The sequence below is a fragment of the Sarcophilus harrisii genome, chromosome 6 (assembly GCF_902635505.1).
Source record: "Sarcophilus harrisii chromosome 6, mSarHar1.11, whole genome shotgun sequence".
In the NCBI taxonomy this organism is placed as follows: domain Eukaryota; kingdom Metazoa; phylum Chordata; class Mammalia; order Dasyuromorphia; family Dasyuridae; genus Sarcophilus; species Sarcophilus harrisii.
This window is the reverse complement of record NC_045431.1, coordinates 70,882,960-70,908,780: the sequence shown is the minus strand read 5'-3', so window position 1 is coordinate 70,908,780 and position 25,821 is coordinate 70,882,960. Positions and strand designations below refer to the sequence as shown.

The 25,821-nt window shown below is 41.4% G+C and overlaps 1 protein-coding gene across 5 annotated transcripts in view; it reads left to right on the top strand.

The window, feature by feature from the left end:
• The window catches only part of SLC10A7 (solute carrier family 10 member 7), a 250,878-nt gene that overhangs the window by 152,869 nt on the left and 72,188 nt on the right, over positions 1–25,821 (top strand). For 4 of the 5 annotated variants that reach the window (XR_004230006.1, XM_031941416.1, XM_031941415.1 and 1 more), the window contains exon 6: positions 21,229–21,264. Coding sequence is in view for 3 of the 5 variants with exons in the window: in XM_031941416.1 (XP_031797276.1) it covers positions 21,229–21,264 (36 nt within the window). In the remaining 2 variants the exon portion in view is untranslated. Of the gene's footprint in view, positions 1–21,228; positions 21,265–25,821 lie in introns of those variants that run through there. The other variant, XR_004230007.1, reaches the window with a different exon arrangement.

Here is a 25,821-nt window from a genome sequence, read left to right as displayed (position 1 = left end):
CAGCTGCCACACACAACCTTGCCACTAGAGAAAGGGCGAATAACTAAGTTTCTCCAGCAATCTCAGAAACTAAATTTATTGAAATCCCAATGAAAGCCTTTTGTTGTGTTTGGTATAATGGAGAAAATTCCATAAGATATCTTCCATTGCGTTTTCCTAATGTTAATCTTCCTAGGTCTTGTGCTCCCAGGTCAGGCAGTAAACATACTTCATTCACTTACAGGAAGTCTCACGCCTCAGAAGCCAACCAGGTTCTCTCATTACAATCAGTTTTCCTTTTATTTCAAGTAATATCTCTACCCGTGCCTTTAAACTCTGAATCAATTTTTTATGTATGGTGGGTTTTTTTTTTTTTTTATTTGTATTTCTCTTGCAGGCAGAAGGACAAGGGGGTTAATTTGCCAGTGCTTTCTTTTTCTCCAATGTCTGCAGAATAAATTTGTGTTCTAGACCACATGATTTGGGGAGTTAGAATGTCTCATTAAGAACCCCCACATAAGCTTGGCTCTCATTTGGTGACTGGCCTCCTTTCTCACTTGCCATTCTTGTATCCCTTTGCATAGCTTAAAAATCCAGTTTTCATTTGGTAGCAGGAAATCAATTAGTGTGTTGAGTTAATCACCTTTCATTCAGCTTTGCCCCACTCGCCCTCTCTGTCATCTGTTTTCTGAAGGAAGATGCAGACCAATGACTGACCCGTGTTGTCCGTTCCCTTTTAAGAAATCCCTGATGTGCCCATGACACTGGCTACTGCTGTATACAGCTCTGCATTTCTATTCATAATTGATGGCTTGGGCCCATGCAGGCAGCACCATACCTAGCAATATGGATTATCATGGAGTAGGGTTTTTTAGGTGTTTGAATTTTCCATTTCTCAACAGAAATAACTTCTGCTAAGAAGGAAATTCTAGAAGGAATAAATTTAACATGAGTATATAGCTATGTGGATACAGCATGTGTATATATGTACATATGTGTATAAGAATATCTGTATACAAATGCTTATGTATAATATGCATATATGTAGTTATGTATGTATGTGTATAAAATGTATTATATATAGGCACATGTATAATATTCTTAAACATATATGTGTGTATGGCTAAGGATGTGTGTGTATATATACATACATACATACATACATGTGTGTGTATATGTGTGTGTTTACATATGTGCCACAAAGAATATATGTGTGTGTGTGTGTGTCAGAGAATAAATTATTCCCCAGCCAAATTGCAATCAGTCTTAGAATTCTGTTTGTCATACCTTTAGAGATGTTTCGTTTTGCTGATTTGTATGATGTTCAAAACTTTTAGTGGTGATGAAAGTGAAAACCAGTGTGATTTCATGGGAAAAGCACCAGAGTTGGGGACCTAGGTCTGAATTGTTTTATTCTTCCTATGAGCTTGGCTGAGATGCTTCCCTGGGTTTTTCAACCTCAGTTTTCACATTCCTAAAATGAGAATACTGAACCAGATAAAGAGATCATATTTGTGGCCTGGGGGATCCCAAACAGTTGCAGAATCAGATTAAAATGTAATCTAGGAAATGTTTAACAAGATAAATGAAAACACAATTCATAGATAATGTTAATTTGTGGTTTTTTAAGTCAATGAGCAGTCCACAAGGATTCATTTCCATCTGAATTTTATGCCACTGGATTAGTTATCTCCAAGTTATCTTTAGAGATGCATTTTAGGTTTTCATGATTTTTCCGAGAATGGGCTCAGGAACAGAGTCCCTCTTAAAGGTTTTAAGATGTCATGGTGACCAGGTATCATTCGTGTTAATCCATCCATCCATCTGAGCGTGTGCCTGAGGGAATTCAGCAGTATAAGAACTATAGAATATACCAGGGGAAGGAAATGTATCCTGTTTTCTTTTTAGATCTCTACCACATTTCTATTCAGGCATTCTCAAACAGGAGTCTGGATTTGCTGCTCTTGATTTTTGCAATAAAAGTTCCTAGTTCCCAAATTCAGATAATTTTCAACATACAGAATGTGTTCTAAAATTTTTTGTTGAAGTCAATAGCTAGCAGTTAGGGTTCTAGGTTTGTGCATAAAAATCTGTATAATGAAATGCATAATTGATCTGTGCTTGGGCAAAATCACTGATGCTGTGAAGACTTCTCAGTGATGGGACATTAGTAACTGGTAATTGTGATAACTGACGTTTATATAATATTTTATGGTTGGCAAAGAGCTTTATATGAATTATATCATTTAAGCCTTCTGAATATGAATCACCCTCTGAAACAGATGCCATAGGGATATTTATTTATGCCTTCATTCAGTTATTTACTTACCAACGAGAGAAAGGCTAAAGCATGTCGTCTAAGATCACCCAGCAAGAAAATACCAGAGGTCGGATCCAGCCCAAGTCTTTCCTGATTCCACATTCAATGCTCTTTCCATTATAACACACTGCCCTCAGACCCCAAATGATGCAGGTTCTCTCAGATCCATAAGCTTCTCAAAGTTTATCTTTTAAGAGGAAGATATTTATGAGGTCTTACTATAAGGCATGTCACTAATTTGCTTGAGTCACTCCTAATGGCAGTTCTGTAAACAAAAGGACAATGTTTTAAAAGTAATAGTGGGAGAGGAACAGGCGTCTAACCTGCAGAGGTGACTCATTAGGTGGGGGAACATTCCTCTCTATATATATGTGTTAGAGGCTTTTACAAATCAGGTACTCTTTCTAGATTGGAAGATTGCAACAACTTCTGTGCCTTAGTAGGAGGTTTCATGAATTGTTGTGGTTCAAAACAAAACAAAACCAGATCAAAACTGACCAGCAGCCTCTGACCTCTGTTGATCCTTAGATGGTGAGGATGAAGTCTGTCCCAAAGCCTTTGTCAGCTTGGGAAAATTAGTCATTCTTCTGAAATAGGCTTCAAGAACCCCAGAGATATGGGAGAAGGTGGAAATGTGTGTGTGTGTGTGTGTGTGTGTGTGTGTGTGTGTGTGTGTGTGTGAGAGAGAGAGAGAGAGAGAGAAAGAGAGAGAGTCAGATACACAGAGAGACAGAGACAGATACAGAGTCAGAGATACACAGAGAAGAGACAGAGATACACAGAGATAGAGAGAGACAGAGAGACAGTCAGAGACAGAGAGACGGGGTGGGGGGGGGAGAGAGGGAGGAAGAAAGAGACAGAGATGACTTGGGGGGGAGTTCCTCACCTTGTATGATGGCCTTCTGGGTCTCCATGCTTGGAAAACCCAGAATTCCTGTCTCTAACCCATACTATACACTTATGATGATGATTTATGTCACAGTGGGCACGTTACTTAGGTGTCCCCTGCCTCCGTTTCATTCCCTATACAATAGCACCTACCTTGTGGTTTTCTCGTGAGGGTACAATAAATCACATTGGTAAAGTGCTTTGTGAACCTTGCAGGCCTGTCCAGATGTTAGCTGTTGTTGTCCTCTGGTCTCCTCTTCCCACCCCCAGTCCTCACTGTTGCCTCAGTACTCCCACGGGCTGACAATCCCCTCCATGTACTTTCTGAAGATGGGCACATGTCCCCTCCTCTCCCATACCTCCCTAAGGGATTCTCGGCCAGGTGCCCCCATCCAGGCTTCCAGAGCCTCCCCAGAAGGTATGGGGAGAAGAGTACAGCCCTCAGCCTGCCTTTATTTCATCCCCCATTCTTGGTGCAGAATTTCCTCACCTCTTTTTCCCCCTCCCCTCCTCTCTTCTGGTCATTCAGACCCACACCCTGACAATATTTTGGGGTCATTTCTTGCATATAAGTTATTATGGGGGTATGCAGGGCCCTCCATGGAGTTCCTCCTGCTCGGCCCTTGTCTGTGTTTTCCCATAAATCCAAGACAAGGAGGGAAGAAGTATTGGCTGTGGGTTCGGAGAATCACTGGGCTTGGAATTCTGCCCCCTGGGGTTTCTTTGAGATCTTGGGATGGCCTCTTAATGTGTCCCCCCCCACCTTTCTTCCCTTGTTAAATGAGGCCTGGGAAGTCCTTTCCAGCTTAAGTCTCTGATTTCTGACTTCCCAGCGTGCTGAAGACCTCCTCCCATACCTATGGTTATCTGTAACTACCTGCATCTCATGGAATTAGGGAGTTGTTTGGGACTCTGAGGTTAAGTGGCTTCCCCAGGCTTGTGATGCAGGTACGATTTGAATTCAGGGTGTTTTGGCTCCAAGGCCCATTTTTAACTCCCTCTACTGAGCTGTCTCCTTCTGTAGTTTTTTTAGTGTTAGGTGAGTATCTTCTTAGATTACCTGTCAACTGTTGTCACTTGTCCATACATGAGGCTAATTTTCTTACTCATTTCTAAGTTATTCTAAAATCATCCACTTAATTCTGGAAGTATCTTGGAGGTCACTGATTATAAGCCTTTTTATGTTTTCAACAAGGACTCCATAGATGGGAAATGACTCGCCCAGAGTTCTGTAGGTTTTATCACCCGCCAGGATGTGAAATGTAGTCTTCTTCCTCCAGATCCAGAGCTCTTCCCCCTTGCTCCAGGCCATCCCATCTCCTGGGGTTGAGCCCAGTTCATTGTTAGTGATATGTTTTGGCCATCTTCTTTCTACCATCTCTCTCTACACTGATCTTCACCCACCATTTTGGTTCTTTTGTCATCTGTTATTCACAACAATAGAGCATCTTTTGATTTCTTAAAATGTGGCTTTTGTGATGATTGATGAAAATATCAAATAATTGGTTACAAGGAGTCAAGCTTGCCATTTTCCACCTTTTCAATTCAGGGCCTGCTTATTGTCTGTACTCAGTGCCGTCCAAGTAAACACACCTATCTTCAGTGACCTGAATCAATAATAAGCCTTGCTTGTATGTGTTACTTTTTTTTTTTCACATTGTTATGTTTAATAAAATTTAAAGTCATTTAAAGTCATTACCAAATTAATAGTAAGATTTGTCCCTATGTAATTCCCCCCCATCAACTGATATCTGTATTACAACTATTAGCATGAAATCTTTTATGTTATTTCTGAAACATGTGAGAACCCCTGTTCTCTTTCTTTCAGTTAGTTATAAGATTAGCATTGTATAGTGGAAAAAAACCTAGGCTCTAAGGCAGAAATTTAAGTGTCCCCTCTGACATTATATCTGTGTGACCATGATTTAATCTCTCTGACCTTCAGGTTCCTTCTCTCTAAAACGAGGAATTGGACTAGATAATCTTTGAGATGCTTAATAATCAATAATTAATGATTATTCATATATATATTTTGGGGGAGAGAAAGGAGAAGAAAAGGAGAAAAGAAAGAAGAGAAGGGAGAGAGAAGAAAAGAAGAGGGAGAACAGATGCTTAACACTGCTTTGATAGGACTTTTAAAAAGGGACACTTTGCTATAGAAAATACCTTGTGAAAGGCTACCTGGCCTCTTTTCACATATTCATCCATAATATTTTCTAGAGGGGAGAGAGTTCACATATGAATTGGTGGCTATTGATGCCCTGCTCCTCCCCTTTTAGTGGTAATACTGTGCTCTACGGCTTTTCCCCAGTTATCCCATAACTTCCACTCTTCTAGGCATCTCTAGCATAGATTTGTGCATCATCTCTAGCATGGTTGTCTCTGTTCAGTCCAGCTGTGATTACCATCTTTGATGACATTACTGCTTCTTCAGAAAACACATTAGGGAGAGGAATGTGAGTACAAATGTGGGGGGTTTGTTGTCACTTTTAATGAAAATAGTTTGTGAGAGAAATGCAAACAGATCTTTCCTTCCTCCCACCTTCATCTGTGACTGTTTTTGAGATGATCTAGCCTTAATTCTCTTACCAAGTTTTTTGCATTTTTTGCATTTTCTCTCTACTGATCTTTGCTCTTTTGTGAGGAGGTCCTGCTTGTTGCCCTCTACCATTCTCCTCTGTGGTGTACACATAGCCGCCATGTCCTTCCGTTTGGCAGTGAGATAAAGAGATTGACAACAGAGCTGTTTTCTGGCCCTTTTGGCCTCTCTATTGTTGCAGTTGCTTTATGAAATAAGTGTCCTTTCCTTACCATTTTTAAGTATAGTAATGAAGTAATGATCTATACCAATGCCTCTCTAAGTTGCTTTTCTAAAGAAATATTTATAATACTCTAATAACATGAGGCTTTGGATTAATCTAAAAACTGTTGACTTCCTCCCTTTTCTTTATTGTTAACCTTATTATGCAATATTTTGACCAAAGACATCACATCATGGCAGATGGAGGGTAAGAGTCAAGAAGGCAGCTGTAGTATATGAATTTGAAGCCAGAGGATCCCAGTTTCAATCCTGGTTGTGCTTCTATGTGACTTTTAATAAATCCTTTAGCCTTTTTAAGTCTCAGTCAGTATAGATCGGGTTATTAACCCCAAATTATAGTGGGAGTATTAAATGTCAGTGTCCACATTTGTGCCTCTTGTGTCCAGGAGGGGGATAGAGGTAGGGAGGTTAAGTCTTGGGATTTCAGTCTAGAGAATTCTCAGGAAGAAAATTTACTGTATCAATACAGATCAGCAACTTTTCCTAAACTTCAAATCTTAGTGTCTCCTGGAGCTTTGAGAGATTATACTTGCTCATTTTGTATGTCCAGCAAGCCTTCCTGACTCAGGCCAGCTCTCTGTACAGAGTCCTGTGGTTGTCTCTCATGCCAAAAATATGAGACACATTTATCTCTTATGAATAGGTGTTTCATTTTCCCTCAGAGTTGTAAAAGAAATAAATATTATCGTCCCAAAGGAAAAGGTGGTAACATTGCTACTCATTTTCTGTACTCGGCAGCTGACTCAGAAGCTAATATTGACCATCCTGAGGTCAGGCCCTGATTCAGCAAGAATTTCAGCCTCTCCCAAAAGAAACAACACTGAAATGATCCATGTCTTGAGAAGACTCTCAGAATGAATAATTTCACTCCGCAGTTAATGAAGGCTGTTTGGAGATTTGTCTTAAGTTATTTTGCTCTTCTCCTTTGCATATAGCATGTATGTTATAACATGTCCTCACCACTCCTCTTCCTCTCTCTCACACACGCAAATACATGCACGTGTGCACACACATAGGCTAAGAACAGGACTGTGTGCCAGACATATCGCTAAAGATACATGAAAATATATTGTGGTTGTACTCTAGCCCAAGAAGACTGCAGAACACCCTAAATCAAGTACTTTAAATTGTACAATATAATTTTCCTTAATATAACGGATGCATTGATTTGTTTTACTCAGTTGAGCTTTATTTTTTTCCCCCTCTCCTCCTCTTCCTCCTCTTTTTCTTCTTTGTCCCCATCCTGCCCTTCTATTTTGTCTACAGAAGTCATTGTTATTGGGAAGTGACAGTCCTTTTGTTTTTAAAGGGGCACCAGCAGAACATATTTATAAAATTATTTGTCACAAACTCTCTAACTAGCTTTAATTTAGATAGTTTGGACTAGTAAAACAGCCATTTTAAGGACCATTTTTAGGCCCTTGACTCCTAAATGATGGCACTGATTCTATTAAGAGATATCTCAGCAGTCTGGCAAAGAATATGGGCACAGTTATAAAAGGGAGTCCTGTCACCTCAGAGAAGCCACCAGGCATATTTCAGGGTTTAGGGAATTACTCGGCTGGCTTTGGCGTACCCAGAAAACCCTCTCTAAGTAAATTTAAATATACAAAAGCAGCCCCCATTCATCCACCCAGGGCTTCTTAGTTGACTTATCTGGAAGGTACCACAGCGCCACCTAGTGTCCCCTTGGTTCATTTTAACAGACTATTTTTGACAATTTCAATGGTTCTGGAAATCACATTTTAGTTGTAAATGTCACTGAGAGAAAATGTGATTTAAAAGCATTAACAAGACGATATAGGAAGCGATGTTAAGTGTTTGCTTAGTGTCTGTGAGGCAATTTCCCAGATGTGGACACAAACTTTCTGAAAAGTGTCAATTAGGAAAAAGCCCCATGTAACAATTTATCAGTCTCTCCATTCTATCTTTGAAGAAAACCATTCATTTATAGAACGCCGTTACTTTGTATGTGATCTGACGGAGGTGTTCGGAAGTTATTTTTCATTAAGTGCTTCTCATATTCAGCATTTGTGAATTCCTGCCTCAAACCAAACTGTAATTTCACCAAGAAATTGAGGAATACATCAATAGTCATGATGTTTTACCTAAATAAAAATGCCAGTTTTACTCAGGAAGTTGTCTCTAGTGAAATTATATATAAAGACTTTATTTTGAGGCATTCTCTTTCCCCCTTTTATCCCCCTACATTTACAGCTTGATATTGTAATCTTCCCTGAATACCAAAGCAGAAGGAAAATAGAATCTTCTTTGAAAAGGGTCTAGATAAATTGATTTAGAAAGGGGAAACTTATACAAATGCCACTTTTTTAAACTTTAGGTCAGTGGGTCACTTCATTTTCTTTATCTTTAAAAAAGAGGGGGATTGGATTAGAGAGCTTCTGAGGTCCCTTTAAGCACTAAATATATCAGAATAAACAGCAGTCTTGGTCACTGTGATTATTTTTTTATATTTGGTTTTTAAAACTTGTTTTCAACAAGTGTCATTGTTTTGAAATTTAGCATTTGTGCTTTTATATTGTCACAGACCTATTCTTTTCTTTCTCTCCCTCCTTCCCTCCCTCCCTCCCTTCTTTTCTCCCTTCCTTCCTTCCTGTCTTTTTTTTTTTTTCTTTTGGTGAGGCAATTGGGATTAAGTAATTTGCCTAGGATCTCATAGCTAATAAGTGTTAAGTACCTGAGACCAGATTTGAAGTCAGAAAGACCTGAGCTGTCCTCAGTCTATCTAATTCTTATCATACAATCCTAGCAATAAATTGATTATGCTACCTTAGGACCAATCCAGATAAGTTAAGTTAATCACTAATAGGTTAGTTGTCAGGTAATGAGTTCTTTGGCCATAGCAACCCTAAGAATGGCTGTATGGCTCTCCAGTAAATTAATTTTTTTCAAAGGAGAAACTTAACCATTTTGAAATTTTTTTGCAAACTGTAATGATTGCTCTTGTTAACTTTCTACATTGAAGCAAAAAGAATGGTTTTTTTCCAGTACTTTTTGCCCTACTCTCAAAAGTGTTTGTTTGTGCATAAATATACATATATATATGTAAATATGTTCAACTATCCATACATAACAACCTATCTCTAACATTGGCACATGCAACATGAACAAAATTACTACCAACTTATGTTTTTCAGGATTTGTTTTTTTTTTTTCTTTTTCTTCCTCCACTGAATTTGTTATCTCCATATATATGGGAAGCTCCTGGAATGAAAACTCATTCCACAGACACAGATAACCTGTCAGTTAAGATCTTAGAGTTGTCTGGGATATTGAGAGGTTAAGTGATTTCTCCCATGCTTCATATAGGCAGTTGCTTGAGAAACATAATATAAATCTGGATCTTTTTAACTCCCCAAACCAACCTTCTATCCCTTTGCCATTAGAATGTCATACTTTATATATGATCTAACTGAGGTGCTTAGAAGTTATTTTTCAGTAAGTGCTTCTAATATTCAGCATTTGTAAGAAAGCCTGTAGAATTCCTATCTCAAACTAAAATGTAATTTCACCAAGAAACTGCGGAATACATGAACAGTCATGATTTTTACTTAAATAAAAATACCAGTTTTAGTCAGGGAGTTGTCTCTAGTAAAATTATATATAAAGATTTTATTTTGAGGCATTCCTTTCTCCCTTTGTTTTATGTGTTATATCTCCCTTTCTGTATTATATCAAGCATTTGCTATATATGATTAGATCCACCATCTATTTCTTTTTAAATAATAAGCCATGTTATAAGGTTCCATATATACATAAATCTAAACATAGCTACGTTCAGTTCAATATTTATGACAGCCATTCAAACTTTTATTCTTATCAAAATTATTCATTTAGCAACACCTCTGATAGTTTCAGTTGTATGGTATTGTGTTCCCAACCAGAGGTCTTATCACCACATAGAAATTCTTTTTTGGAAATCTATTACAACAGGATTTGTTCAAAATAATAATAGAATTAGTTCTGTAATCCCTGCTTATCTGTGCTTTAGCTACTCATAATTCCATTAGTGGGAACAAAGTAGACCTTTCCTTTAAAGTATTATAATTATCGGGGAATTTTACTTCTATAGAATGAACACACAAAAATTCTTATTATTTTCTTTGTAGACTCAATTTGCCTGTTACTTGTTTAAAATTTCATGCCAATTTATAGCTGCCTGTTAGGGGCAACTTCTTCACAAGAATAGACCATATAGTTTTTAAGTGACGTAATTTAGAAATTATAATAGTACTTTGCAACATATGTCAATTTTGAAATTCTCATCAGGCAGCCAGAAAGAGTGCATGTGTGTGGAAGCTGCCCTCTACTGGGCAATCAGAAGAATGAAGTCTGACACAGTTTTTCAATTTCCTGGACATCTGTTATCCTTCTTGATGGTCTTTGCCACATAATCAGATTTTTTTTTTTTTTTGGTCATATAAATACCTTTGAATTAAGAAGGTGCTGATTTGTTTGCTTTATGGGAAAAAATCATGGAATCATTGATTGGTTATTAGCTTTAGAAGGAAAATTGGGGATAAAATAGGAAAACCTCATTTCATCAATTGTAGCCTAGAGAGGGAAATGATTTGCCCATCATGATGCTGAGCTGTTCATTGGTAGCGCCAACATTAAGACCTAGGACTTATGATTCTCAGGCTAAAAGTTATTTCCATTACATCACGCTTATCTCAATGATTTCATGCATGTGAAAAACTCCCAGTATTGGAACTTCTGCATGATATAAATCAGCCACTCATCTGTGGCTATTGTCCAGGGCACTGAGTGCTTAACTCAAAGGTCTTCTTGACCCCCAGTTACACCAGCAGCTGTTTGGGAGCTCAAGTCTCTCTGACTATTAGCCCAACATTATATCCACAGTGCTGTTCTTCCTTTGGCTCATAATCCTCAATAATACCATCATATGATATTAAAAATAATAATAGGGTTAGTCATAAACATATAGCACTTTAACACAGATTCTTTCATCTGAAGGAAGTTATCAAAAGCTTATATGAATCAGACCATCTACATATAATAAACTGAATGGACTCTAGCTTAATCTTATTGTGTGTTTTTTTCACATTTTTCAACAAATATTAATCCTTACAATCATGTCAGTCCTGCAGCAATATGCTTTAAGATAGCACAAGTGAACGAATTGACTATAGTGTGGCCACACTATAGCCCATTCACTCCAGATGTGTACAGATGTGTCATAGATTTTAAAGCTATGAGAACCCTCAAGTGTAGCCCCCCAACATAAGGGAAGATGATGATAATATGATGGTGATGATGATAATGAGTACCACTACATTTAAGGTTTATAGGATGAGCTTCCTTATTATAAACATTAAACATTGTGTATTTGTGGTGAATGCATACCCTGGGAATAAAGAAGGATCTTTTCATTTACTATATTAATTTGTCTTTAATTTTTCAAAGCTAGTCAACAGAACGAATCCAAAATTCTTATCTCTGTGTAATGCAGATTTTCTGAAGTTCCCCTGCTTTCTGTCCTATCCCTCCCCTGCTGCAGCATGCAGGACACTTGGGAGAAAGGGGAGCCAGTCTCATTTCAACAAGCCTTTATTAAGAACTTACTTTGTACAAAGGACTGTGTTGGCAGCTGAAGGATCATAGACAGCCCCTGCCCCCAGAGATCTTCAATTCTCCTAGGGTAGGGGAAGGGATATCATATGAATTTAGATGATCTAGCACTGATCACATAGGATGTGAGCAAAGGCTAGAGAAAGAGAGTAAATAAGAAGAGCTAGCCTTATTTACCACTGTAAGAGTTCCTATATTGTCTTATTTGCTCCTTACAATAGCCCTGTGAAGTAGGTATGATTCCCATTTTACAGACAGTTCTGGAAATGCTCGAGAAGGCAGAGAGCGGAACCAAAGACTTCGTGGAGAAGAGGCTACTAGAGCTTAGACTTGAAGGAAGGGAAGGAAATAAGCATTTATTATGTGCCTACCATGTGCTGGGCACTTGCTAAGAACTTTAAAAATCTTATCTCATTTAATCCTCACACCAGCTTTGAGACGAAGGTACTATTATTATCCCCATTTTAGAGCTGAGGAAACTGAGGCAGCCCCCCTCCATGGTGCACCTAGCTGTTCTCTAGAGGGAGAGCTTGAGCCCTCAGCCTGTGAGAGAGACCTGGAGCTCAGCCTAGATTTGGAAGCCTATGAGCCCATGGGAGCAGGTGGGATCAGGGAGAGACCCAGTCACAGGGACTTGGGCTGACAGGAAACCCAGGAGAAATAAGACTATCCAGCAGGAAAGGGTGACTAACACTGTCCCAAGTGGCAAAAATTATCACAGAGTGAGAAAAAGCCCTTGAAATTAACAGTTATTGGGCTGCCTTTGAAATGCCAAGTGCAGTGGTGGGGCCAGAAGGCAGCTTGTCTAAGGGCTTGAGAGGCCCTGGGCTGGTAGGGAGGCAGGAGCAGGGGCCCTGGAAGTTTCTTTCTAGTAACCCTAGCAATGGAAAGGAGACCAAATGTAGGGCATTGGCTCGGGGGCATGGCTAAGCCAAGTGAGAAATTTTAAAGGATGAGGTAGACCCGAGTGCGTTCATAGTAACAAGGAAAGAACTAGTAGACAGGGAAGGATCAGAGATGAGGCGGGGGAAGGGGAGGCGGATGATTAATGTACTGGGGTCCTGCAGGAGATGGGAGGTTATAGGATCAAGAGAACAAGTAGACAGATGAGCTTGTCAAGGAGAAAGTTGGCTCATCCTCTGAGAGGGGAAGAAAGCATAGGTGGAACTGTAGAAAGTTTTTGAGGAATGAAGTGGGAAACACAGGGGAACTCATGAGAGATGACCTTGATTTTCTCAGTGAAGTAGGAGATGAGGTTATGAACTGAGAGTGGGGAGCCTAGGAGTGTGGCTTACTTAAGGAAGTTTGAAACCGATTCTGAAAAAACTTATCGGAATTTATTTTGGTGAGGGGCACCATGGGGTACTAGTGGGAGAGCAGGCTTTGCATCAGGTAGTCCTGAGTTCAAGACCTGCCTTTCATACATAGAGGGGAGGGTCCCAGGCAATCCTCTAAGTTGCTGATCTCCATTGGTGGAGAAAATGTCCTCAAAAACAACAAAATAATTTCCAGGCAATTTCCCACGCATCTTTGATTCAATTGTTCTTTGGCAGCATTCCTACATCCATCACCTCTTCCTCAGCTTCTTCAGTCTCTTCTTCTCCACTGACTCCCTGCCCTCTGCTTCATCGGGCTCCAGTTTCTTTGGGAAAGTAGTGTTGAGCCTCCTTACGCTGTGGCTAGTTATGGTTTTCCCTCCTTTGGATCACCAGACTTTCAGGACCAAGTGCTCTGTGCTCACGACCATCCACACTTGCTGTGAGAGCTGGGTTTCTGTACCAGAACTCTGCTCTCACAAGTCATCAGGGACCACCAGCTTTCCCAGCTGGTGCCATGGCCCTGGGCTTCATTCTTTCCAAGTAATGTTTGACACCCTCTCTTTAAAACCCTTCCCGGGGATTGGCTCTTTCAGACGTGCCCCAAATCCCCTCTTCAGCTTTCCCCCAGCTCTTTTCTCTTTATTCTGTGACCTGTGAAGAGCTCACTCATCCTTATCTCCAGCACTTCCCCAGTTATCACCAATGTTTTACCATGTAACTCTCTTGCTCCAGAACTGGCAGTTGCTGTGATTGCCCCCAGAATAGTTCATCCCTCCAGTTTTGCCTTCTCCTAGAATCCTTTGCTTCAGTCTGCCCACTCTTCTGGCTTCTCTGCCTGGATTAAACCTTCCCTTTTTCAAGGTCTATCTCAAGGCCCACCTCATTCATTCGTTTATTCATCCTTGAATGCTAAACATTCATTTTTAACATTAGTCATATTAAAAGAGTCAAAAAAAAATCAATGTGTATAATGACTATGACAATGTAAACAAGACTAATTAATGTGCAGAGGCAACAAAGCTCTAGTCAATCATTGTGATCTGAGTCTGTGTCCACTGCCAGCGTTAACGGCTGCCTGGGTCCTTTCTAGCAAGAACTGATGAACTCTAACTGATTTTCTAGGAAAGTGGCATCTTTAAGGGGTCTTGCTTGGATCCTTGTTGGGAAGTGATCACTGAAGTCAAACAAGTTGCAGCCGTCCGTTTATTAAAATAAATACAAAAAAGTTCATTATAATTATAGATAGTGTTATAATTAGTATCGGATAACTGGACACTTTATTGAAAGTGTCCTCAAGTAGTAGACTGTATGTATATTGCCTGTGAAGGCAGCAGGCAAGATGGCTGGAGCGGGAGGCCCCTTCCCCAGAGGCATGGAATGGAGCAGATGAGGCTGCAGCTTGATCTATTGAAGTCTTCCTCAGGTCTGAATTTCTTGTCCTGTTTCCCAAAATAGCATCTTATTAACTCAAACTAATACTTTAATAAAAGGGAAACTTGGAAAAATTTCTGACGCCTGCTCTGCAAGCGGTACATAATAGACAGTCTCAAACCCTGGCTTTGGTATCTATCCAAGCTATTCAAACTATCATGAAACCTAATCAGTACTTGATACTTCAGGGTGTGTGTGTTTTCATACACATAGGTCCTCTTACTGCCAAGGCAGATCCCAATTCCACTACGTGTCTGTAAATGGATTTTATGTGCTGCTATGACCAAAAATCCTGGTAGTGAGCCTCCACAGACTTACCTGGACTTGTCCTCAAACAGAGAGAGGGGGAGAGAAGGGGGACAGAAGGAGAGAGAGGGAGAGACAGAGACAGATTCACATAGAGAGTGACTGAGAGAGAGGAGGAGGAGGAAGAGGGAAAGACAGAGAGAGGGAGAGACAGAGACAGAGAGAGAGGGAGGGGAGAGAGAGAAGGAGAGAGGAGGAAGAGGGAGAGACAGAGAGAGATAGAGACATACAGAGAGAGAGAGACAGAGAGAGAGAAGGAAGAGGGAAAGATAGAGGGAGGGAGAGAGAGGCAGAGACACATAGAAAGAGACTAAGAGAGAAAGGAGGAGGAAGAGGGAAAGACAGAGGGAGGGAGAGAGAGAGGGAAGAGAGAGAAAGGGAGAGAGGGAGAGAGACAGAGGAGGAGAGAGGAGGAAGAGGGAGAGACAGAGACACACAGAGAGAGACTGAGAGAGAGAAGGAAGAGGGAAAGTTGGAGGGAGAGACAGAGACACACAGAGAGAGACAGAGAAAGGAGGAAGAGGGAAAGATGGAGGGAGAGACAGAGACAGACAGACACATAGAGAGAGACTGAAAGAGAGGAGGAAGAGGGAAAGATGATAGAGAGAGAGGAAGAAGAGGGAAAAACAGAGACAGTGAGAGACAGAGAGGGAGGGGGGAGAGAGGGAGAGAAGAGAGACAGAGAGAGGGAGAGAAGAGGGAGAGGGAGAGACAGAGAGAGAGGGAGGGGAGAGAAAGAGAGACAGAGATAGAAAGAGAGGAAAGGGAGAGAGGGAGGGAGAGAGGGAGAAAGAGAGAGAGAGCGCGCCAGAAAGACAGAAACAGAGACAGACACATAGAAAGAGACACAGGGGTGGGGAGGGAGAGGAAGAGTGAGTTTGTGTGTTTGTGTGTGTGTGTGTGTGTGTGTGTGTGTGTGTGTGTGTGTACGTACATGAGAGAGAGCACATAGACATAAAGAGAAAGTCAGACAGGAGTGTCTCTGACCTGGGCTCTGCTTGTCAGCTTAGGAGGATTTGAGACAGAATTTCTATTTCCCGAACCCACCTTCAGAAATGGTCACCATTGTGCTGTGGCCAGCCATCCGCATAAGACTTTTGTGGGGACCGCGCGAATTGGGAGGCTCACCAGTGGGGGGACACCAGTCCTAACCTAGCCGCTACTTTTCATCTTGGGCAGGCCTTGTCTGCGTCCTCCCATCCCTCAGTAACTATTTATTAAGTGCCTACTGTGTGCCGGCCTTGTGCCCAACCCTGGGCACATGAAGAAAGGCAAGAGATGGTCCCTGCTTTCATGGACTCCGGTCTCATGGGACACATGTAGACACCTTCAGAGATGGGTTAACTGGAAATGCAGAAGGGGCTTTCTCTGGGCCGCAGCCTTGTGTGACGCCCTGGCAGCTCCCGCAGCCTTACCTGCCTCACCTGGCCTTTTGATGCCTTTCTAAAGAAAAAGAAGCACAGAAAGCTCCCGTTTCTTACACAAGCTCTGCTATAGAAAAGTGCATTTACAGTTCTCTAATGGGACTGAAGCAGTCTAGAGCTACATTTTGTTGATCAGTGCTTGAGGTCAAGGAGTGTGGGGTTTTTTTTCTTTCCACTAAAATCATTGAAATATATTCAACCAATCGTTCACATCAGAGGTGTAAATGGATTTCCTGGAAGTTTTTCAGCAGCTAATGAAAGGCAGTGACTTTTTTTTTTTTTTAAACTTTGACTCCATTACAGGTTACAGTGAGAAAACTTAACAGTCCACCCCAGCTTCGAGGATGCTCTAGCTGCCTTGACCTTGAATCCAGAAGGAGAGGCGGCATCTTTGGCTAGAAGTGCTAATCTATAATCTGTTTACTCTGATACACTGTATTTTTGACAACACTTGTCCAGAAAGGGAGAGGGAGAAGGAATGGAATTGATGTGTTCTTAAATGATGCTCTGTCCCACAATTCACTAGGTAGAAAATTACATATTTTTCCTTATTTGCCTTTCTGACATTCAGTAACGGTTGCTATCACGGCTTCAATTTATAGTTCACCCACTTTACCGCTGATATCTGCTGAGTGTTCATGTTGTGTGTGTGGTTTCTCCGCGTCACCCAAGGGCACATTTCTCAGGCCCTTCCTTTCATCCCCACCAGAAAGAGGTACTGAATATGATGCTCTGTTAAAACATCCTTCTCTGCTGATAACTGACTCGTCGAGAGCACTTTATGGTTTACCAGGGGCTTTACATATATTATTTTATTGCATTCCTCACAACGACCCAGTGAGGGAAAGTGTGATTCTCTCCAGTTTATGTATGGACAAAATGACATATAGGTAGAGGTGACTGGTGAGTAGCTAGGTGCGTCCATAGAGCACCAGGCCTAGAGTCAGGAGGATCTATGTTCAAATGTGGGCTGAGATACTTACTATCAATATGAACCTGGGCAAGTCCCTTAACTCTGCTTGCCCTCTCTGTAAAATGGGGACAGTAATAGCACCTACCTGCCAAGGCTGTTGTAGGGATCAAATGAGATAATACATTAAGGCACTTAGCACAGTAACTGACACAGAGTAAATGCTATATACATAATTAGTTATTATTGCTATTATTATTACCCAATGTCACACAGTAAATAACCAACCTTGGATTTGAACCTGCTTTTCATGACTACAAATCCATTGCTTTTTCTATAGTACTCCAACTTGTCCCTAAATATATAGAGATCTTTAAGGAAATCATATAAGATTTTAAGACTTTTTCCTCTCCCACCCCCATTGCCATGACTGCTACTTATAACAATTGCTAAGTATTATTACACTCACACTGCTCTCCATCGTTGGCTCCCTGTTGGAAAATAAGGGTCTTGTAAAGCCCAAAGAATAAACAGAAATGTCAGTCCCACACCCCTACATTGCAAGATACAGCAGACACAGCCCTTTGTGCCCACTGGGTATGGAACGAATGCTGAAAATTTCAAGAACCTCCCTTTTGGGTCAGTCATTCTTACTGGGAAGAGTCTGACACAGTAACTGGCCCTAAGCATCTTGGCCCTTCTAGGCACATTTGGTTGCTTTGAGCATGTTCACCAGGAACCTGGGATGGTTCTGTTATGGGATCAGTGATCCTGTCAGAGTTGAAGGCCTGTTGTCGGACCCATTCCTTATCAACGGGAAAACAAAGCAGCAGGAGCCATGTATCCAGCCACGCTCAATGTCCCAATAAAAGTCTTCAAATCCAGCCACCAAATGAGGTGATATTTGTAAAAAGCACTTAGCCCGGAGTCTGGCTGGGTGGGCACTCTGGGGAGGCTCCCTCCCTTTCTTACTCCGTCCAGGACACTCTGGACTCCGGGAGTACTCAGGACTGGAAAGGGAATGTGTAGCCTGAGGAGAAGCTGGGGAGATGGCCTGGTAACTGTCTTCAAGTGCTTGAAAGACTGTCGCACAGGGAACAATGGCGGGTGATACCAAGAGGCCAGTGTAGGCTTTATAAAAGGGTGCGGGTGGACAGGGACATGGGGGCCTGGTTGGGGAGGAGACTTCCTGCCAGTTAGAGCCACCCCAAACTGTCATGGGCCATCTCAGGAGGGTGAGGGGTTTTTCTTTCTTTGGAGGACTTAAGAAGAGGTTGGACATCCTTTGTCACAGCTGCTGTGGTGGGGACTTTTCAGCCAGATAAGTGGACTTTGAGTCTCTTCTGCTTCTGAGGCTCTGTGGTCCCCCAAAGCTTCTTGTTTAGCGTAGACCTCCGTGCTCTGAGGGCTCCTGCAGAAAGGCATGCCACTGGGCTGGGCCACTTCCCAGAAGATCCACAATGAGTCTAAGAGCATGTGTCTACTAGTCAGACCTCGTGAAGGCCATGTGGGACTGGACTGTCCAGCGTACGGTCACTGGGAAAACAGAGTCAAGGACACGCAGAAGGAGACGAGTGTCTATGGAGGGCTCCTGGGGCAGGCTGTGTGAGGGGGGGAGATGCTGGCACAGGGCCGCCAACATGGCATGCCCTCCTCAGAGAAGGCGCTGGGCTCCATGGCCAAAGCAGAGCCGAGCTGGCTCAGAAGGAGCACGAGATGCACATAGCGAGAGAGCCCAGCCCACGTGTTCGTGTCACTGTTCGTGTCCGGCCTGTGGCCAAGCTTGTGTCGGTCTGATCAGCCACAGCTGGACACCCGAGACCCGACTCTAACCTCGTGAGCCATTTTGGTCCTCTTGGAGAACAAAGGCCTGCAGCACCCACCTTTGGGCCAGGGATTGCCCGGGCACCTGAGATACATATACAGTGAATAAAGAAATTCTTTCTACACACAAGGAGCCTATGTTATAGTGAGGGATATTAGCAGAAAGGTCATGGACTAAAGGTGTAGAATTGGGTATATTTCTTTTGGATACCGTTAATGGGGGAATTTGTTTTATTTTACTGTGCATCTTTGCTACAAGTGTGTGTTTTTTTCTTTATTCCCCTCACTCCTCAATATGGGTACAGGGTGGACAGAGAGGGAGGGAGGGAAGGAGGAAGGGAAAGAACGAGGAAGGAAGGAAGGAAGAAAGAAAGAAGGGAAGGATGGAGGAAGGGAGGAGAGAAGGGAGGGAAGGAAGCACAGACAAGCAGTACAGCTTTGAAAACTATAGATTGAACTTAGTACATAATAAAACTCAGTATAAAGAAAAGTAATCTATGTCTAATAGTTTTGCACTTTTGTGTATAATCCTGTTTCTGTGTACACATGCGCACACATATATTTCTTTCTCTCCATACATATGTAAATATGTATATATATATATATACATACACCTTTATAGCAACAAGATTATATATAGTATATATACCAAAAAAGGAATTTACATGTTTGTGTGTATATACAAACATATATATATGTAAATATCCCTTTTATTTGGTGTTTTAGTGCAGAATAAAATAGATTTTTAAAGTAAAATTATAATGGGGAGACAAGAACATAAATAAGTATATAAAACATAAATTAAGAGAAGAAATAGAAATAATGTGTCCATGTCTTTACCAGTTGTTTTGACCTTCTCTTGAATGACCTGCCTTATTCCTTGTAGCTGTGAAGAAATCATTTCTTATCTCTGGTTTTCATTTTCTTCACCCATAAAATAAAAAGGGTTGAACTAGGAGGCCCTTTCCAGACTAAAATTTCTCCAAAATTCTGTGATGTGTGTGTGTGTGTGTGTGTGTGTGTGTGTGTGTGTGTGAATATGTACATAACAAACTGCTAAATCCAGCAGGCTCTTACAAGGTGCCTCCTATACAGAGCTGTGGATAGTGCAGGGCCTAGAGAAATATTGGCCCTGTCTCTCATGGAACAGGACTCTTGGGTGGTTCCAGTACTGAACTTTCAGGCCAAAGGTAAAAACCATGTGCCTTTGAGTAAAAATTTTAAAACTTTGGTAGGCCTCAGTCTCCCCATGAGTAAAGTAAGAGTAACATACTGTGATCTCCAGGTGCCTAATACCTCTGAATCTGTGGTCATGTGGTAGTATACAGGAAAAGGAAGAAGTAGGTCTCTCTTAGACCTGATTCAAGGAAATTTAGCTAGACAAATACCAAAGATATTTAAAATTTCATTGGAAGCATCCGTGGGACTTCAGTTTAGGACATTTGTACCTCTAAAGCAGTCCCAGCTGTGGATCCTGAGGAATAGAGCATTAAAGCAAGGCCTCATGGCCTACCCACGTACGCCCATCCCTGGACCACCCAGAATATAATCAAGTTCCGAAAATACCGATTGTGGAATGCTTTTTTCTTCTTTAAGTTACAAGATGCTGAGATATGAAGGAGAGACTGAGAGAGAAGTATCATTTACTTCCCTCAAACAGCTGTCATGTTTACTCCCAACTCAAACAACTCGTTTTTAAAGATTTGCCTCCAAGAAACCTAAAAGCCTGGCTTCCGTGGCCTGATCGGCAACAGCCTCCAACCTGTTTTCTGTCACTGAAGAAAACAAATCTTTTGCCTGTCTCTGCCTGGGGGAGGTGGAGGAACCAAGGAGGTCCTGAGTGACTAAATCAGATGAAAGACTTGCCTTCCACCATGGAGACATGGAGCCTAATCAAGTGAAATGAGTTTGAGGTCTCTGCTCATTTCCTAGGGGAGATCCGTTCACATTACAAAATCACGACATCCCATTCATCACAGCTGACGTGGTCTGTGCTCAGGAGAGGACCTCAGCTGGGACTGAACCACCTGTCTTTTCTGGAAAGAGGGGGCACTTTATCCAAGTTAGAGTTGAAGCCTTGGAGAAGGGAAGCTTGCCAGGCAGGGCCTGGACCTCAGTAATGCACACAGAATTCTGTGAAAGGGAAAGTCAGATTTACCATGGGCAAGGCAGGAAGATGGGTGGGAGGCCTTTTAACTGTGTCAAACACAAATAATCGAAAGAGAGGGCTGCTAAAGAGGCTCTGCAGAGGAAACTAGACTTGACCCTCCCCCTTTCTTTATCATCTAGATTTTATTCAGCAGGAGGAGATTTTCATGCATCAGAGTTTAGAATGGCAGAGTGTTCTGTTTTCCAGGCTGATAAATGAACATCATCTTTTTTATTTCTTTCAGGGCATCATTGTAACACCATTGCTGCTGCTGATTTTCGTGAGTATTTTGATGTTAAGGCTTTAATACCTTTTATTAAAATCATTTACAACCTGTTAAGAAAGGTCATTAGGGGAAAATAGAAATTGGTAGCATTTTGTACCATTTTCATTTCACATGTTTTAAAGTATACTTTAGGTATAATCAATCAGCTGGCCAGACAATATTTAGTTTATTTTTTCCAAATACACATAAAGATAGTTTTGAACATTCATTTTTGTGTAGCTTTGCATTCCAAATTTTTCTTCCTTTCCCCTTTACCTCCTAAAGATAACAAGCAATCTAATATAGTTTAAATATGTGCAATCCTTTTAAACATATGTCCTTATTTGTCATGTTGGACAAGAAAAGTCAAACTAAAAGGAAAAAAAAAATCATGATAAACAAACAATCAAAAGGCAAAAATACTATGCTTCCATCCACATTCAGTCTCCACAGTTCTCTCTCTGGACGTGATTGACACTTTCCATCCCAAGTCTATTGGAATTGTCAGGCAACATTTATAAAGCACCTACTATGTGCCAGGCACTGACACTAAGCAACTGGGATACAAAGAGAGGCCCTCAAGGAGCTCACAGATTAATGGGGAGCATGTCATTCATTATGTACAATAAAGCTACATATGGGATAAATTGGAAATTGATAGCAAAGAGTAGACACTAGGGAATAAAAAATGGTTTCTTGTAGAAGGTGGGATTTTAGCTGGGTCTTGAAAGAATACAGGGAAACTATATCCTAATGTAATTTGGATGATGTTAAGCTATCTGGCCTCATTTTCAATCTCAACAGCAAGCATTTATTTATTCATTTAATAAGTTTTTATTAAGCACCTATTACTAAGTTACCTTTAGTGCTGGGCACTGAGTATATAAAGACAAAAATTACATAGACTCTACCCTTAAGAGCTTATATTGCATAAGGGGAGTTAACATTTGATTAACATATAAATAAATATACAAAATAATGCAGGGTGGTTGGGGGGGGGGGAGGGAGTGGCTAGCAGTTGAAATGATCAGCCTGTGCCTTATATGAGAATTTGATTTGAATCTTAAAGAAAACTAGAATCTCATAGAGGTGAAGATAAGAAGGGGGTACAAACCATGCATGGGGTACACTGTGCAAAGGCAGAGAAATAGAAAAAGGAATGTCATATACGTTAGAAAATAGCAGAAAATGCAGTTGTGCTGGAATATGAAATGCACAGAGAATAATGTGTACTAAGCCTGGAAAGGTAGACTGGAGTACTGATTAAGTGCCTATTATATACAAAGTACCATGCTAATTACTAGGGATATAAAGGCTCTTGCCTTATGAAATTATAATCTCTGCCATAAAAGACTCTTCTGGTTCTGAATACCTTCATAGAAGCAAGCTCTTGTGGTTCCATAGTCCTCCTGAAATCACAGGTTTTTTGAATTCACACTCTCTTCACCTGAGTTCTGTCCTAAATGTTTATTGACTAAATTTCATTTTGGTATCCATAAAATGAAAAAAAAAAAATTGGTACTGATCCAGAATTCTTAAGCACATGGGTCTAGTGGACAAATCAAGGCTTGGGAGACTGGAGGTTCCAGAGAGCTAGGTTGTAATAACTCATTGTATAACTTTGGAGTAAGCGCTCAACTCAATTCAGCCAGTAGTTAGTAAGCTCCTACTGTGTTGTGTGCAAGGTAGTGTGCTTGGGGAGGCAGCCTGCTAGAGTGAATGGAGTGCTACACTTGGATCCAGGAAGCCTTGGGTTCAGATCTTGCTTGGCTCAGCTGTTGAGGCTTAGTTCCTCCATCTATAAAATGGAAATAGTAATTGCACCTAGCTCATGGGATTGTTTGAGGATTGAATGAGAGAAATGTGTAAGAAGCAAAATATCTTCCCAAGAACTCCACTGACTCACTGATGAGTGCAGCAAAGATTTATTTTATATTCTTGCAAGAATGGGTGCCTGGGTGAGTAGACACACCTGTGAAACTCCAAAGGCAGCATTTTATTTCCTATCCTGAAGCACAAGTCCTTCCCCTGATTCCCATTAATTGGACATGACTCAAATCTCCATACCTGATTACACAGCCAATCCCTGCCCCCAAGGAGCTTGCCTTCTAGAAGGGGGAAGCCAACAGAGGAGGGGTAAGGGCAAAGAACAAAAGTATCTTTTCAAATCTCAGGCCACCACCCCATTACCAAACCCAGGCCCTGCCCCCTAGGAGCTTGCATTGGGGGGGGGGGGAGCGGGAGGGGGGAGATAATCTCTACCCTGGATTATTCTTTGATGTCCAGGTGGCTTTCAATTTTCTAATTTAAGTTTCATTTCTCCAATTTAATTTTCCTAACTGTGGAAACCAAATAAATGCCCATACATTTCTCACAGTATGTGAAGTATTTTGCAAACTTCAAAGCACCATACACATAATTGCTGCTACTACTATTTATGATGGTACAAGCAGTAGTAGTAGATGGCAGTAGTAATAATTGTAAGTAGACATATGTGCTTGACCCTGAGGATATTCAGAGAAAAGAACAATTCCTGTCCTCAAGAAGGTCCTGGGAACATGTGTTCTACATTCCACTTAACATCCCTCTCAGACACAATTTCCCCTTCTCTAAAACAGAGGTAATTGTACCTGTCCAAATCAACTTCCCAGGAATATTATAAGAGGAAAATAAAAGAATAAATAGCAAGGAACTCAGAAATTAAAGCATACTCTATAAGTGGCAGCTGTTGTTAACTGAGTCAAAATTGTTTGTTTGTTTTTTTTTAAAGGAATGCTAATTAAACGTCTTATTTCTTTTGCTGCTGAGACATGAGAAATAGAAAAAAAAGATTATAATAGAAATTAATGTTATTCCACGCTGAGCACAGCAGCATATTTAATCATGAGTAATACCAAAAATATTTTATAAACTAATTTTTTTCCATGCACACATTTCCCATATATGAATCACTTCCCTTATCACAGAATGCAGTCACTGCTGGGGCTGGAACTGAGTTCATCAGTCCTACTGCTATCCAAGACAGGGGAGAGAAATTTATGTAGATATCCCTCTACACAACATGATCACCTAACTTGGGATTCATTAACATAACCTAGTGAGGGACTCTCTCCATTCTCCAAGGAATTCAAGAAAGATGCAGGATTAACCAAGCTCCCTAGCTGGCTTTATCATCTAGGAGTGATGTTCTCTCCAGATACTGTCTTTGAACCCTGGCTCAGACCCAACCATCTGCGACAATTTAATCCATTCCACAAGCATTTATTAAGAGCTAGGCAGCACAGTGCAGGGAGAGAGCGAACCTGGCCAGGAGTCCGGCAAGTGAGGACCCAGGCCTTATTCGGATGCCAGGTGGGCCCCGGGGAGCTCTCTGAAGCTGTGACAGCAGGTGTGAGTCTGCACAGGCTAGGAAGTAGCCCTTGGCTCAGGGAGCTTGTGTTCTTCTGAGGTTGGAGTTGGAAGACCTTGGTTGGGTCTGTAGACCTTGACAGGAAAGGCTGATTTGTGAAACTACTGTACTCAGAACAAGACTAACATCTTAGTGGGTGTTCCCTTCGTTAAGGATTTATGGCACTTCAGCTAGGTTTAGCTGGCTTGCCGCACTGAGCATGATCCCACCGTGAAGCTGACTGCCTGGAACTACCATATCATCAAAAGCCCCAGAGCTGCCCACTGCTCTTCCAGCTCACTCACCACTTGCTCCCCCTCTGCTCAGGCCCTTTTGCTTACCCTGATACCTTTCCTCTCCCCATTTTCTAACTTCCTTTTGTGTGTTTCCTTCTGCCTTTTAGAATATAAGCATTGTGGGAGCAGCTTACTTTTGTGTATGTGGGTGTGTATATGTGTGTGTTCCTTGTGCTTAGCAATGTCTGACACATAGCAAGTAATTAATGTTCATTTTGTCCATCCATCCATCTATTCATCCAACCATTCCTCCATCTGTCTCTCTATCCATCCATCTACCCACCCATCCAACCATTCATTCATCTATCCATTCATCCAACTATTTGTCCACCCAATCATTCATCCATCCTTCTATTCAATTGTTTGTCTATCCATCCATCCATCCATTCATCCATCCAACTATCCTTCCATCTAACTATTCCATCCATCTACTCATCCAAGTATTTGTTCATCCAACCATTCTTTTGTCCATCCCTCTACCCATCCATCCTTCCTTCCTATCTATCTACCTCTCTATATTTGGTTGTCTGTTGTACTGAGAGGAACCAAATGACATCACTATCAGGACCAAGCCAGAGCATGTCCCTCGGTGGCTGATCCAACCCATACAGACTCCAGAGGCCTTACTGCGGTGGACACAAATACCCCATATGAATGTTTGGAGTGGAGATGTCTCCAAATGGGTGCCCCTCACATTCCTTTTGCTCTGCTGCAGTGCTGCTTTGATGCAGGCGGGCCATGCTGGACAGTCCAGCGCCCTCGCTCTCTGAGAGATCTCGAGAGTGTCCTTGTATCACCTCTCCTGATCTCCGAGGGAGCCCTTGCCTTTTCTGTCTCCCTGTCTGTCTGTCTGCCCAGGGTTAGTTTCCCCATATGGACAAGATTTGA